The 15,439-nt window shown below is 43.9% G+C and overlaps 1 protein-coding gene across 1 annotated transcript in view; it reads left to right on the top strand.

The window, feature by feature from the left end:
• The window catches only part of drd4-rs (dopamine receptor D4 related sequence), a gene marked incomplete at both ends in the record, with an annotated part of 64,293 nt that extends 58,577 nt beyond the window's left edge, over nt 1-5,716 (top strand). Inside the window, 3 exons of the mRNA XM_083661548.1 lie at nt 1,439-1,743; nt 3,136-3,534; nt 5,514-5,716. Of these exons, the coding sequence (XP_083517674.1) occupies nt 1,439-1,743; nt 3,136-3,534; nt 5,514-5,716 (907 nt within the window). The remainder of the gene's footprint in view (nt 1-1,438; nt 1,744-3,135; nt 3,535-5,513) is intronic.
• Nucleotides 5,717-15,439: the final 9,723 nt, after the last annotated feature.

Raw genomic sequence — 15,439 nt, 5'->3', positions numbered from 1 at the left:
TCACCTGTTATAAATGATGTGTAAATCATTTACAATTCATTTACAAGGCTTTCTGCATCCCCTAATCTAAAGTGTAAACCATTCATCACACATAAATGTGTTACATACAAGGGGGTAGCTCTGTCAAAATTGAAGCCAATGCGGAAGTGCACTTAAACCTGCATTCTTTCGAATGGCCTGCAGGGGGCGACCCATTGGTCTGTGGACTTGTGTTTTTTGACGCCTCATGTATGGCATTTTGGCCATTACATCTTGGATCTCGACACAAGTCCAGGGGTTTCCCACAGAGCACGGCCTGCTATTGGTCCGTGATCGCGAGCTGTGTGATCAATGGACAAGTGACCTGCCAATCACACCCCAAAACATATAGCGATTGAGACCATAAATGCACTAGGAAAGTGTTTACTGAGGCCATACTTGAGGTTTCAAAACAGAACTCCACAAACCAATGGGTCGCCCCCTGCAGGCAAAGAGGACACTTCTGCATTGGCTTCAATTTTGACAGAGCTACCCCCTTGTATGTAACACATTTATGTGTCATGAATGGTTTACACTTTAGATTAGGGGATGCAGAAAGCCTTGTAAATGAATTGTAAATGATTTACACATCATTTATAACAGGAGAGGGACACTTCATTTACTAAAGGTTTATAGATGACTTACAACACATTTGTATGTTAACATAACATTTATTAATCATCTATAAATGTATATTCATGTTTTGTAAATGGTTAGTTCATCATTAACTAAAGGCTTATAAATCACTTACGTCTGAACGTTATTATAAAGTGTTACCAAAGATCAGAGCATTGAAAAAAACAACCAATTATCCATCCACGCACATCCAGCAATTTGGAGCCACATTTTTATTTGTGTGCACATGAGACAGGCAAGATTTAGACAGTGAAATTTGACTGATCTGGGCCAGAGACATTTTCCGAGAATATCGTGTTGAAGGAGTGGGAGGCAAGTGTGTATCAAGCATTCTATTCAAACATTTATTACAAGGATTCTTGTCTGAGGGGGGGGGGGGTGTGGACACAGGGTCCCCACACCTTCTAAAAACATCAAATCCAAGGACTTTCCAGGCCCAATTCCCTCAAATTCAGGGACCCAACAGGGCATAGTTTGAGACACGGATCATCAAGGTTAATTACTTTTACACAGTCATCAATGTGAACGTGTGAACACTTTTCAACCGTGCTGTGTTAACATTAAGTAAACCATATATCTATCAAGCAATTTCTATTCTTGCACAAAATATATCAATTCAAGCACTTTCAATGACCCATGTCTATTTTCAAAAACTTTCAACGCCTTGATTTCCCCCCTCAAGTTCACAGACTTGTAAGGATTTCAAGGACAACGTTGGAGCCCTGAGAACAACTTTGAACCAGAGAACAATTGCAGAACTTTGGGGTGCCTTATTTTCTTCTAGGTACATCGCAGTGGTGGTGCCCCTGAAGTACAACAGGAACCAGTTCAGTGTGCGCCAGCTAGCCCTCATCACCGCCACCTGGGTACTCTCCCTGGTCGTGGCGAGCCCCGTCATCTTCGGCCTGAACCAGGTGCCGCACCGCGACCCCACCGTCTGCAAGCTGGAGGACGAGCGCTTCGTGGTGTACTCCTCGGTCTGCTCCTTCTTCGTGCCTTGTCCCGTCATGCTCTTCTTATACTACTGGATGTTCCGCGGCCTGCGGCGCTGGAGCACGAGCCGCAGCCGGTCCCAGACGGCAGGCAGAGGTGGGTAGTACTCGAGTAGATTTACTAAGTTATATATATATATATATATATATATATATATATATATATATATATATATATATATACATACCGGTACATACATATATATACATACACACATATACGTGTGTGTGTGTGTGTGTGTGTGTGTGTGTGTGTGTGTGTGTGTGTGTGTGTGTGTGTGTGTGTGTGTGTATGTGTGTGTGTGTGTGTGTGTGTGTGTGTGTGTGTGTGTGTGTGTGTGTGTGTGTGTGTGTGTGTGTGTGTGTGTATTATTAATTGTACTTCTAAGAGTTGTTTTTTTACAGACTACTTTTTACCCTTACTCAAGTACATTTGCAATAAAATATATGTACTTATGAAACTTGAATGAGTGGCTTCAAAAGACAGCTGCCCACCTCACCTCCCCTTCCTTTGACTGCCCCTTGCTCATATAAAAAACCCTTGTCCCATCTATCCCAGCTGAAAAGGTGTGAAAGGGTGCAAGGTGGAAATGTCCCTGAATGTACTGTAGGGTTAATGAATAGTGAAACACAGTGGTCACAGTGGTCCCTGAAAGGTTATCCCAGTCATTAATTTACTGGGAACTACTAGCCTGTCTGCAAGGGGCTTATTATTGGGCAAGTCTATCAGCCTGCCTATTCGTTAACCTTGACTAGAATGATGGAGGGTCTTTCTACTGGGGTTAATCCAAACCCATCTCTTAACCTAACGTTTGCACCACATGCTCCACGGTTAAGAAAGGGACGACTACGGACTATAATGTTACCGTAATAAATTGCATCTATTTACTCATGAAGTTACTCAGTAGGCTAGTTGTTTTACGAGATACTTTTTTCTCTTAGTAAAGTAATTATTTTTTGGGGTACTTTTTACTTCTACTTGAGTAAATATCTATCTATACATTTGGCAATGTGGGCATCTCTGTTCTGTTTCAATTTTTGGCCCACTCATCAGTCATAAATGTCAGAAATCATGTCAGAAATCACTGATGATGTCATAAGGATGATGTCACTTGAGTAATTGTGCATTGTGACATCACTGATGATGTCATCAGTGACATCATCAACATTGTGACATCACTGAGTCATCAGTGATGTCATAAGACGGATGTAAATGCACACACATACCTGCGCGCATGTAAACCTAAGGGCAATAACATCTTGTGAGCAACACACACACACCCGCCCGTGCCAATAGCGCAGGCGAGGCCACGCGGCAGCCAAGCTGTGGGCGAGGCCGCGCAGGGTCAGCTCGGCGAGCTGCAGGCCCTGTGTAGCTGGTGAGCCTAGGAAATGAGCGCACAAAGCGCTCGAGATGCCTAGTATTATAAAGTAACTGTTCTTTTACTTGAGTACCGTTTTTGTTTACTCTACCCACCACTGACGGCAGGTGGAGGCCACCGTGCCCTCTCCTTACGCCTCAGCTCCGCCTTGCGCAGGGAAAAGGCTGGGAAGACGGGGAGTCGGGAGAAAGTGGTGTATGTCACGCCCGCCGGGCTGAGTCCTACATCTCCGTCTACCGTGTCCATGACGTCGCCCACAGCGACCCCAGTGGCAGAGGAGCAGCAGGACGGGGCGGGGATAGCGCCGGAGAGTGACCCCATGACCACGCAGATGGACAGTGTGTCGGATGCGGAGCCCGCCGAGAGGCCACCCAGGGAGGGGGCGAGCGCCCAGGAGAACGGCCTGGCCAAGGCACACGGAGCCAAGAGAGGGCGGCGCAACAGCAAGAGCAGCAGAGTGAGCGGGAGGGAACGCAAAGCTATGAAGGTCCTGCCGGTTGTAGTGGGTGAGTAGATAATGATACACAGCTATGTGCCTCAGGGTACCATGGACAACACGAGGGGTCCAACATGGGGTTAAAGATGACATCATGACTCAACCCTCCTGCCAGCTGCTAAGATGAAGACATTTCGGTCAATCTACTGATGTCATTTTACAGGATTTCTGGGTAATGAAGTCCTTCAAAATCTCAAAATTCTGCTGCTGCCACAGTATGAGGTTGCCTAGTGCCGCTTTAGATGAGAAAAGGCCAATAAGAGCATTTCCTCTGGATCAGGTTCAGTCATTGATCTGAATCCACAGGGGGAAGATACATCAACATATTGTATGAGCATGTAGGAGAAGGCTAATGTTCAGATTGAATATGCATAACGGGTTCATTGCCTGCCTCTATATTGAAAGCAATAATTGATAATGGTGGAGAGATGTTGGATTTAACCTCATGTTGTCATATTGTGTATTTGTGCAAATTGACTGATGAACCAAGGCCCTCTCTTTGATAAGCCTGTGAAGAGTGTGTGTGTGTATGTGTGTGTGTGTGTGTGTGTGTGTGTGTGTGTGTGTGTGTGTGTGTGTGTGTGTGTGTGTGCATGTGCGTGCGTGTGCGTGCGTGCGCGTGTGTGCGTGTGTGTGTGTGTGAGTGTGTGAGTGTGTTTGTGAGAGAGAGAGCACTACATTATATATTGAATAACTAAAATATTGCCAGCTAATCGGCTAAATGGACTTAATTTAGAAATGCCAGTTAAGTGTTACAGTACATGCATTTCAAGAGTAACCATAATGACAGTAAAGCTGCAATCCAAAGGGCAAAGTCAAACTTTGCATTGCAAAGTAAAAACAGAAGCTCATTTCTACCTCCTTGAAAACCACTTCACTCAAACCACAAGCATGCTTCTAATCTAACGCACATTTACACTGAACTCTCAACCCTCGAATGCGCCGACACCTATACAGAATAACTTCCATCTCACCTCCAAAGCTTCACAAAACCTGCCTGACCAGACACGTCTTCTGGCTAGTTTATCAGCTAATGACCACAATGACAAGTATGTAATCTATCGATAGGACTTGTCTTCTCCTCTCGGAGGTTATAAATTGGACGACTCACAGCCCAGCCAGTCAAGCCTGAAACTGCGACAACAACATGGACCAGCTCGAGCCACTTCCAGACCACAAGAGGACGAAAGACATGGACCAGGTCACCGTTTGGTCCTGCCGCACATGCAGAAGACCTGGACCAGGTGACCGTTTAGTCCTGCCGCACAAGCCGGGGGCCGCAGAAGACCTGGACCAGGTCACCGTTTGGTCCTGCCACACATGCAGAAGACCTGGACCAGGTCACCGTTTGGTCCTGCCTCACATGCAGAAGACCGCAGAAGACCTGGACCAGGTCACTGTTTGGTCCTGCCACACATGCAGAAGACCTGGACCAGGTCACTGTTTGGTCCTGCCACACATGCAGAAGACCTGGACCAGGTCACCGTTTGGTCCTGCCTCACATGCAGAAGACCGCAGAAGACCTGGACCAGGTCACCGTTTGGTCCTGCCACACATGCAGAAGACCTGGACCAGGTGACCGTTTGGTCCTGCCTCACATGCAGAAGACCGCAGAAGACCTGGACCAGGTCACCGTTTGGTCCTGCCTCACATGCAGAAGACCGCAGAAGACCTGGACCAGGTCACCGTTTGGTCCTGCCGTACATGCAGAAGACCTCAGAAGGGCGTGCTAAACAGAACAGTTGGCATGAGTTCGGTCACACCCAAAAACTCATGCCAGCACGCATCGTCTCCAGAGTCTCCACCCTAGAAATTGAGCGCGCAAAGCGCATGACATTTCTAGTAAATAATAAAGTCACAAATAGAGAATAAAGTCACAAAGTCATAAGCATCCAGATGAGATTCACAGGACAAAAGGACATGAGGACGATCGTCCTTATTCCCCCTTTAAAATACTGAGTAACTGGTTCTATCTTCCATGTCCCACAGGTGTGTTCCTGGCCTGTTGGACGCCTTTCTTCGTGGTCCACGTCACCAAGGTATTGTGTGAATCCTGTGACATCGGTCCCACACTCATCTCCGTAGTAACGTGGCTCGGCTACGTCAACAGCGCCGTCAACCCCATTATCTACACCGCCTTCAACGCAGAGTTCCGGAATGTCTTTCACAAACTGCTCTGCTGTCGGACGTGAGTCGCAGCCACCCAGAGCCCCCCGATCTTAAAGATGAAAAGGAATGTCCTTCATAAACTTGGCCCTCTCCACATGTGAAATGATTCAGTTTGTTCTGGTCACAATGTGAAGTCATACTTACAAGAACAAGATGCCATTTGACAAATGCCTTAGTTCACAGGCAGCTGGACTGGAAGACGATGAGTGTGTCATATTTTTACAATCAAGTTCATACCTTGTGACGGTTTTTCCTCTTGTAAATTACTAAAATGAATACAGTAGTCATTAATACTGTTAAGCTTACAGCCCAGAGGCATAAAATACGTGGAAATGTGCAGAATTTAAAAGTATGTATGTACTTTGATATACTATGAGTATTCTCATCCAAGATTCACATGATCCATTCACATTATTCTCATCGACGCATCATGGTATTTCTACTTTTACTTTTGTCGTCTCAGTCTTTTTCCAGGAAAACAGTCGGTGGAATATTTTTTGTAAGTCAAAAAGTGTAAAGTGGCTGAAATGTTTTGATGGATTTTAAACCATAGACATTGGAGGTGGGGGGGGGGGTGGGGGGGAAGAAGAAAAACATAATGCATGTTTGCACAAGATGATTGTCTATGAGGCAAAAGGAAATATTGTGCAAAGCTATAAAAAGAGGACATCATTTGTAGTATTATTATCTGTGAAGTGCTATGAAAGTGCTGTGAAGAGGTGAATGTGACAAAAATGTAGCTTAAACAACAGTCTTTGCCATTGATGGAATCATAATAAAGAGAGTGCAGAAACAGCTCTGTGTGGTTTACCCAGCGGGAGCACCAGAGAGGAGGGGCTGGTGACAAGTGTATCGAGGCGTAATAATAACCAAAAATAATAAAGTACAAATGACATTTTATGCCTATGAGGGAGTCTTACTCGCCCCTGCTGAGATGCTATCTTAATCACCTGAGGCATAAAACTCCATTACATGTTAAATCATCCATGTCTCCAGAAACAACATATGATGGGGGGGGGGGGATGCAATCATGACATTTTCAGATGAAGCGTTAAGGCTCCAGTGCCGGGATTTAAAACTTTCCCTGCCATTGACGACATTTCTCATCATTCATGAGTAGGGGTGTCACGATATTTCGTCGCACGATATATCGCGATATCGAAACGTCACGATATGCGTATCGTCAGAAAAAAATGATATCGTTAAAAAAAAAAAAAAAAAAAAATTGCTCCTGAATAATAATAGAACAAATTTAGCAGAATCAACACGCATGAGTGAGGGGGTAGACTACTACTGGCATGGCAAAACAGCTCAAGGGGTACATAAGATTACATAAGTTTAGGGACCATTGAGCATGAGTTATTTAAGAAATATACTTTATTTTTCTTTCACCATGCAACAAACATTTAGTTTGTGACAGTGTGATACATTCTATTGCAAGCGAAGCATTATCTTCCATGTTGTTTTCTAGTTATTATAATAACAATTTCCAAAAACAGCATTTGTTTTGTATTTTGTGTATTTCAAATGAAAGACTATTTTTCCAGTATTTTCTCAGGGCTCCCTTGAAAAGAGGTTTCGATTTCAACGGGACTCACATGGTTAAATAAATGATAAATAAATACATAAAAATTATTTACTTTTGTTAAAAAAAATATTGTTAAAATATCGTGTATCGTATCGTATCGTGAAATTAGTGTATCGTGACACCCCTATTCATGAGACAACGCTTCCTCGCCAATGATGACTTTTTCCCCGGCAATCCATGTTTTCTCTGTTATACGGCCGGCTGCGGCTCAGGAGGTAGAGCGGGTGGTCGTTCGCTAATCAGAAGGTTGGTGGTTGGAACCCTAGCTCCTCCCGTCCGCATGTTGAAGTGTCCTTGGGCAAGACACTGAGCCGTAAATTGCAGCAGATGGTTGTGCCAGCACCGCCGTTGCCAGACGTACGATAATTATCGGATTTGTACGATAACTTCGACCTCTGTACGATGTACGATCAATAATCCCAAAATCCCCCAAATGTACGATAATTTGATCATTTTGTGACACAGTTGTAATCAATCTAATCCTACGTCTATCTGTTTATAGAACTGAACAGTCACGTGACATATTTTGCCCCAGAAGTAAGTTTCCCATTCATTCAACCAATTTCAATCAATTCCAGCTGGTGGATGAGCTCGATCCATCTCTACGAGTATCCACCCTCAGAGACATTGGATTCGGTTCAGGATCCCCGAAAATTACTCTTACAAATATGCATTTTTCTCAGATTTCTGTCCGAAAGCTACCGACATTCAAGTGTTGATCGAATGAAGCTAGATTTTTTTATTTATGAAAGTAGATGATCTGTTCTTTCATAGTGTAGCGTTCCGGTGTCTCGATCATGTTGGTCCTTGGCCAACGGGATTGTCCCTTTGGTCTGATGGGTAACGTGTTGCGCTAGTGAATGACAGATCTCAGGTTTGATACCAGCCTGTCATCTGTCACCTACTTGATACCAGCCTCGCCTGTGCTGTTACAAATTAATATATTAACTGTTTACATATTGTGACGATTCAGGTATTCGTCCAGGAATCAGGAGGCTTATAGTTGGTACAGGCTTTTATTCACAGTTATTGCATACAACTCTAGGCGGTTGTCACGCTCCTAGCTAGCTGCCAGCTTCCCCGCTTTCTGTTCACACCTTCAGACCGGAAGTCCCACTTCCACCCCGTTCCCCAGGAACAACCCCACACATCAGTTCCTAGCTAAAACCCCGGATCGCTACAATATTCATAGAAGAACATATTCTGTGGGTATAAGATTAGTGAACATGATCAAAAATGTTGGCTGTGGCTGGCAACAACAACAGAAAAGCAGGCGGGGAAATAGTTAATGATATATCGTAGCTCGCCAGTGGAAGCAGCTGTCACCTAAAGGGAGTCACCTATGTAGCACCTGCAGCCTAGTGAGCAACACTTAGTGGCCAGCCCACTCCTTTGGGAAACGGCCCACGCACCTCCACAGTGGATACGCCACAAGCCAGTCATTCATCAGAGCAGGACGGGCGACACCGCGACACGCCGCCGCGGCTCTCAGATAAATCACAGTTTGACGTTTTAATCTGTGCCGGCATGTCCTATCACAAAGGGCCATTTTGCTTGAGACGTGGTTAGAGGGGAAATAACACACGAGACCCCTACGCTTTGCTGTGGCATGAGCGCACTCTCGCTCCTCGTGTGCTCAAATAGCCATGGAAACCGCAAGGTAACCACGGTAACACTGGAGACATACATACAACACATGCCAGTGATCGCCAGCACATGTGAGAATTGTTTCAATTGTTGTTGGGTCTAAAATAAAAAGTCTGGTCTTCTACCTGCTCTATTTGTAAAGCGCCTCGAGATAACGCTTGTTATGATTTGGCTCTATATAAATAGAAAATGTATTAATTGATGGTTGATTAAAATGCCAACAGCACCAATCAGGAATATGAACAAACCAATATGCCGAGCTTCTACTTGTTGTGTGTGTGTGTGTGTGTGTGTGTGTGTGTGTGTGTGTGTATGTATGTGTGTGTGTGTGTGTGTGTGTGTGTGTGTGTGTGTGTGTGTGTGTGTGTATATATATATATATATATATATATATATATATATATATATATATATATATATATATATATATATATAGGGCATGCCAACGAGGTACATTTGAAATGAGCAATTGCTCCTCATTGCTCATGAGGAGGAGGCAGGGTCGGAATGAGCACTGCCAGTTCAGTGGGCATGTGAGGGACGGGACAATTAGCAGAAGAAATAAATCTCTCATTTGCAATTTGCAATTTCCATATCATGGCTGCTGGACCAAGATTTTGATCTGCTCTCCATGATCTCGCTCATGGCTGTGATGTCCTCTAATCAGCTAAATGGAGAGACGCTTGAGGTTTAATACCACTAACTTTCTCTGAATAGCAAAATGAATGTTTGAGCACCTTGACATTGAACACCATGCTGCATGTGTTGTCTGATTTGATCTAAAGAGAGGAGGGTGACATGAGGAAGAAGTTTCTCTGTGTATGCATCAATTTAGCATTAATACAGAGTGCCAAAGTCATGCCCTCTTTTGGGTTCAGCATCTGCACCAAGGTATTTCATCAGTCATTCATTTTTCCATAGACATTTTGTAAATTTCAGACGTAAAATGCATATAAAAATAGTATATATATATATATATATATATACATGTATATATATATATATATATATATATATATATATATAGGGCACGCCAACGAGGTACATTTGAAATGAGCAATTGCTCATTGCTCATGAGGAGGAGGCAGGGTCGGAGTGAGCACTGCCAGTTCAGTGGGCATGGTGAGGGACGGGACACTAGAAAGGAGTTCTAGGGCTCTATCTTCCGACAGGCGCTATACCCTAATAGCGCTTTGTGCACTGTTTGCGCGTGCCTTAATGCACGGAAGATAGCATACCGCCTTGCGCCATCCGCCAGGTGTTCTGCCGAGTTTTGCTCCCCCGCCGAGCAGCAAAAAAAAATATCCCCACCTCACGGGAGCTTACTTGTAATGATTTATACAGAAATGTAACTGTTTAAAAGTGATATAATTGTCTGGTAGACGTGACCTCCCTGATTTCTAAGTTAAAACAGCCCCGAAATATGTTGGGGATGCAATTCTCGGCGGGCACGCGGAAACGTTCACGGCACCCGTCGCAAGCGCAAATTAGAGCCGTGGCAAAATCATCTGCGCCCCAAAATGCCTGCGCAAATGGGATTTGGGCGGTCTCAACTACCAGAATTATTCACAGGCGTGGCCAGGCAAGGCTGGGCATTACGTTACGTTACGTAAGTTTCTCAGTGAGTTATAATTGATTACCTCACTGAATTATCTGCTAATACCCAATTTTAGCAGCGATGTCTTGGCGTGGCAAGGCTGTGCGTATGATATATCCAAAAGGAATTCCACTTTCCACTGCGCACTGTGCTGGGAGCGCAGCCGTAATCTCCGTGCAGCGCACCCGGCCAGCGCAGAGAGGTATTTGCGTGTAAGGGGTCCTTTTCAAAGCTGTTAGCGCAAACTGCGCTGCTGACGATAGGGTAACGCCATCTATCCCACATTTTAGCGCCGAAACGCCTGCTTTGGCATGGGGCAGCCAATGCCCAGTACAATTATCACAGGCATGCACTTGTGTCCGCCCCCAAATTTGCATTGCGCATGGCGTTAAACGAGCGCAAATGCTAAATTAGCGCTTTTGGGAAGATAGAGCCCCTAGTCTTTTATTGATCTTTTTTTTTTTTTCTTTCTAAGGATGATAGATGTTCAGAACAGGTATTTTGTATGTTTGCAACAGGTATTGTGAAATACCAAAAAAAAATATTTATGGTGCCATTGCACTTAAGAGTCCCTGGAAACCAAAATCCACAAAAACCTTCTAACTATTAAATTTAGGGTCTTGTGAGTAATTGTGTGCCTCAGAAAGTAGGATACATTAGTTTCAACCCAAAGCCCCAAAATCGCCACTTTTCTACAAGGTCTGGATTTCCACTTCCTCATTGAAGAGAGCGGTGCGCGATGTGCTCAAATGAAAAATCTTATCACGTCATAAGATTTAATCGAATGTCACGCACGCACGCACGCATGCGCGCGCACACACACACACACACTCACACACAGTAGCGCTGTGCACTCGTAGAGGCAGAGTCTCTCTTCCTCTCTGTCAGTACGCACCGTGCAACGAGCGAACACACACACACACACACACACACACACACACACACACACTCCATCTCTTTCCTTCTCTCTCTCTATCTCCTCTCTCTCCCCATTTCCATCCCTCTCTCTCTCTATCTCCTCTCTCTCTCCATTTCCCTCCCTCTCTCTCTCTCTCTATCTCCTCTCTCTCTCCATTTCCCTCCCTCTCTCTCTCGCTCTCTCTCTCTCTCTCTGTCTCTCTCTCGGAGGAGGAGAAGTCCTGCATGCACACACACAGGACACGCCCACACAGTCCGCGGGAGAAAAGACTGTCTAAAATCTAATTGATTCTCATGACTTTTGTCATGACTGTCAAACCTAAATGTATATACTTTGCGACGTTCATCATCGTTCAAATTTGGCTGGTGGCTTATTAACATAGGTTCCTGTGATGTGATGAACTCAAAATGCTAAATAATAAAAAAAAAAATCTGGTTTCCAGGGACTTTAAGCATGCTTCAGCATGGCAACAGATACATGTCCTACTGTACATGTAGTAGCATCATGTTTTTATATCATGCAACTTGAAGGACCTGGAACATGTTCAAGGTCTTGGCACCAAGCCCAGCAGTGTCATTACTCTCGTCTAGGCTAGAGTATATAAAGTTTACAGCTGTCACTTTAGACATGAGTTACAGGCTACTGTTCCTGCCGGTAGCATGGGTTCAAATCCCATTGATCTTGGAAGTTGTTGACAGTTATCAAAGTTACTGCCTCGAGAGAACAAGGACAATATTACTCTGAACAAAGACACCATTACATTCCAAAATGACAGATTGTTGCTTCAGCTTGAATGGAGAGGATGTTTGGCAACAAGATATATGGAGTTACTCTTTATCCAATCTTATTTCTATACTATTTTGGGGGTGGGTGGTGGAGTGCCTGTGGAGGAAAAAATCCACTGCAATGCTCTGCTGATTCATCAATAATTAGATATCCGTTTTAAATGTTCATAGGAGGTTTTTTATTTCCACAATCATCTCTCCGTGCACGGAGGTCTCCTCTCATCAACATTTGACGATACAAGAGCCCCGAATTATTGTTTACTTCACATCATATACTGAAACTCAGGTACCCGCCCTCCAGCTTGGAGGGCAGTTCATTCTCTCCAACTCAGTACTTCTCCATGACGTCCATAGTTAATCTGATGTTCACTAGAATACATAACAAATCCAGTCTATAGTCACAACAAGACACAGGTTCTCACAGAAACTCACATGTTCTCTAGACACTTCCCAAAACAAAAGACTTGTTCTCACAGAACAGCAATCCTCTGCATTGATGAAAAACACAGTTCACTAAATACAGCATGGAATTGCCATAGCCAATAACTAATCAATCAATAAGCATTTGATCAATAATTTTCCATGACAATTCCACACTTTTGATAAGAATAAATCATTATTATCAATATTAAAAATAAATTATTGATAACAAACTATAAGTTCAAACACAGTCAAAGAAAACTAACATAACTATTATCCTTAACTTGTTAGAAAAAAATGTATCATCTCACACATCTATATAGATTAAAATTTCCCTATGTGTTCACAATCACAATTAATAAGTCCTTCATTTCGGTTACTTACTTAATACTTAATACATACTTATGTTACAATGTATCATTTGCTCAAATCAAACTCTTGGCGATGCTAAATATCAAATCAAGCATGATTATTTACCCAGGATTTCATAGCATAAACAAAGTGTGTCAGAGGTCAATGGCCTTTTTATTGCTCCACACTTTTGGCATAATTTTTTTTCTTCTTAAAAACACACAGTTTACACATTTCTGATAATTGGCTCCTGTTCACTGGTGTTGGATCCTGGTAGTCGAAGTCAGAGGCGGCCCCTCCACTAAATTGTTTTGGCCCGCCTCCCACTTCGTCCTCCACTATCCACTCATATCAGCAAGCCGCTATTCACATTTCATATAAAAACATTCAAATTAAGCCCTACTTGGTAGTTTAGAATATGTTTATATTCATTTAACACACAATTTGATTAAATTACCCCCAACCCTGCTTAATACACAATTTACACAACCTACAGAGTACATTAGTCAGATTAACCTCCATGTTTTGGGTTCCCTTCCAAGCATCCGGCAGACATACATCCCAAGTCGACTTTGGCATGTACTCTGCTCAAAAGGCTGGGAAATGAACCCGCGACCTATCAGCTCACAAGTCATCTTACAAGTCCAAGTCATGTCTCGAGTCTTTGTCCTCCTCTCCGCTCTCTAGTCACACTGGAGTCCATTATTTCCTGTCTAACTGGTGTACATTAACATTCCCTTCAACAATCCCACACCTTTCACCGTTCCAAGGCTTCACTCATTCACACTGTGTTCACACTTCCTCTGTCTCCTGTGGTTCCAAAACGCTTTTTAATACACATGATCACAGTTTTTTACACAAACCACACCAAGTACGACTCTCAGCATCTTACTCGCCAGGGGGAAACCGTCACGAAGGATGCACTCGCCTGAGTGCACCACACTGTCTGTCCTTCGCCATTCATCCGGTCTGTCCTCAAACTTTCGCATGTGTGTGTGTGTGTGTATGCAGAGACTAAGCTAATTGCGCTGGTGAAGGATGTGGGAGGCTGAATCTCAGCATCTGGCATTGGAGATCGTCCCAATCTACTGTCCAATCTGATTGTCTCAGTCTGCTTGTCCATCTGATTGTCTCAGTCACACAGGCACACAAACACATACACAACAAACAACACAAAAAAACTTAAAAACAAAACAAAAAACAGACACAAAAACAAAAGCTGCTTACCCCCTTTGACAGATGCGCCATATAACGCATGTGTCAATTAATTTAGCAGTTTTTCTATATACTTATTTTTTAGAGAGAGAGACACCCTTTAACTTGTCTCTGCCTCTCTCAGTCCTCTTGGGAAATGTGTGTGCGCTATGCACTGTGGTTATCTGGAAGGTGCCGCGCTTCAAGGCTTCAGGCCGAGAAGCGGGGGGGGGGAGAGAAATCTCAGTGTGTTCACAAACATTTACCTTTTCGCTTGGCAATAAGGGTTTTCCAGGCTAAACACTCACTTTTCCTAAAAAAAACATAACTTCTATTAAACAATACTGTACTAATGCATAAAAGTACTTTTGCTCTGTGTGCATTGCATGTACATAATGTATACAGTGTGTGATTCTCTTACTAAAACAATGGTTTGTCAAACAACTGTAACATGCAAATGTTCATGTGTGTCATTACTTATCTGCTCATAATTGGTGTCTTTGGAGGAAGTTCTGCTGTGAACTCCTCCACCCTCAACTGGCTTGCGTCTCCGGCCGTGTCAGCCTCTCGCCTGTGATTGACCAGCGCCTCACACCCTCTCCGCTCCGTCTTGATTCGCTTCGTTGAGTCCTCTCCGCTGTTACTGTCCAGGTGGCGTCAACCTCCGGGCCAAGCCTATGAATCGAAAACTCCACGGCAGTCATATATTCTTTTACAGCAAGCAAACCACTCATATTGCATTTCTGTAGCCCGTTTACACCGGTGTGGTGAAACACTTACACGGGAGGGAGAGATTTTACTCTCTCCCATTGCTGGCCGCTAGCTGCGGTGTTCAGGGCTGGTGGCTGCGGTACGGATGCTGCTGCCGGTTCCATGGCTGTAGCCTGCCCGGAGTGCTGATGGTCTCCGCTGGAGCCTGGACCGCTGGCGGTCTTCAGTGTAATTGAGCCTTGCGCTGACTCTCAGTCTGCTACATGATGGTGGTGAGGCACGGGTCAATTTCCAGGTTGAGACCTTTTAAGACACATTAAGAGACACTAGCGAAAGATTAAACTCCTCACATGATAATTGAAAGTGTATGTATGGTATGTATGTATGTATTGCTTCTGGCAGACATACTTTCTTTTCCCCTTCATAATAAATGTGTTGCTGTTGTTTTCTGTGGTTTTTCAAAACCACCTAGACCATAACTTTTATACAGTCTATATTTCCCTCTAAATGTGGCGTGTAGGTCTGCTTGAGACA

Source organism: Poromitra crassiceps (assembly GCF_964638095.1).
Source record: "Poromitra crassiceps genome assembly, chromosome: 2".
Classification (NCBI taxonomy): Eukaryota; Metazoa; Chordata; class Actinopteri; order Beryciformes; family Melamphaidae; genus Poromitra; species Poromitra crassiceps.
The sequence above is the reverse complement of the archived record's forward strand: the minus strand, read 5'-3'. Positions and strand labels throughout refer to the sequence as shown.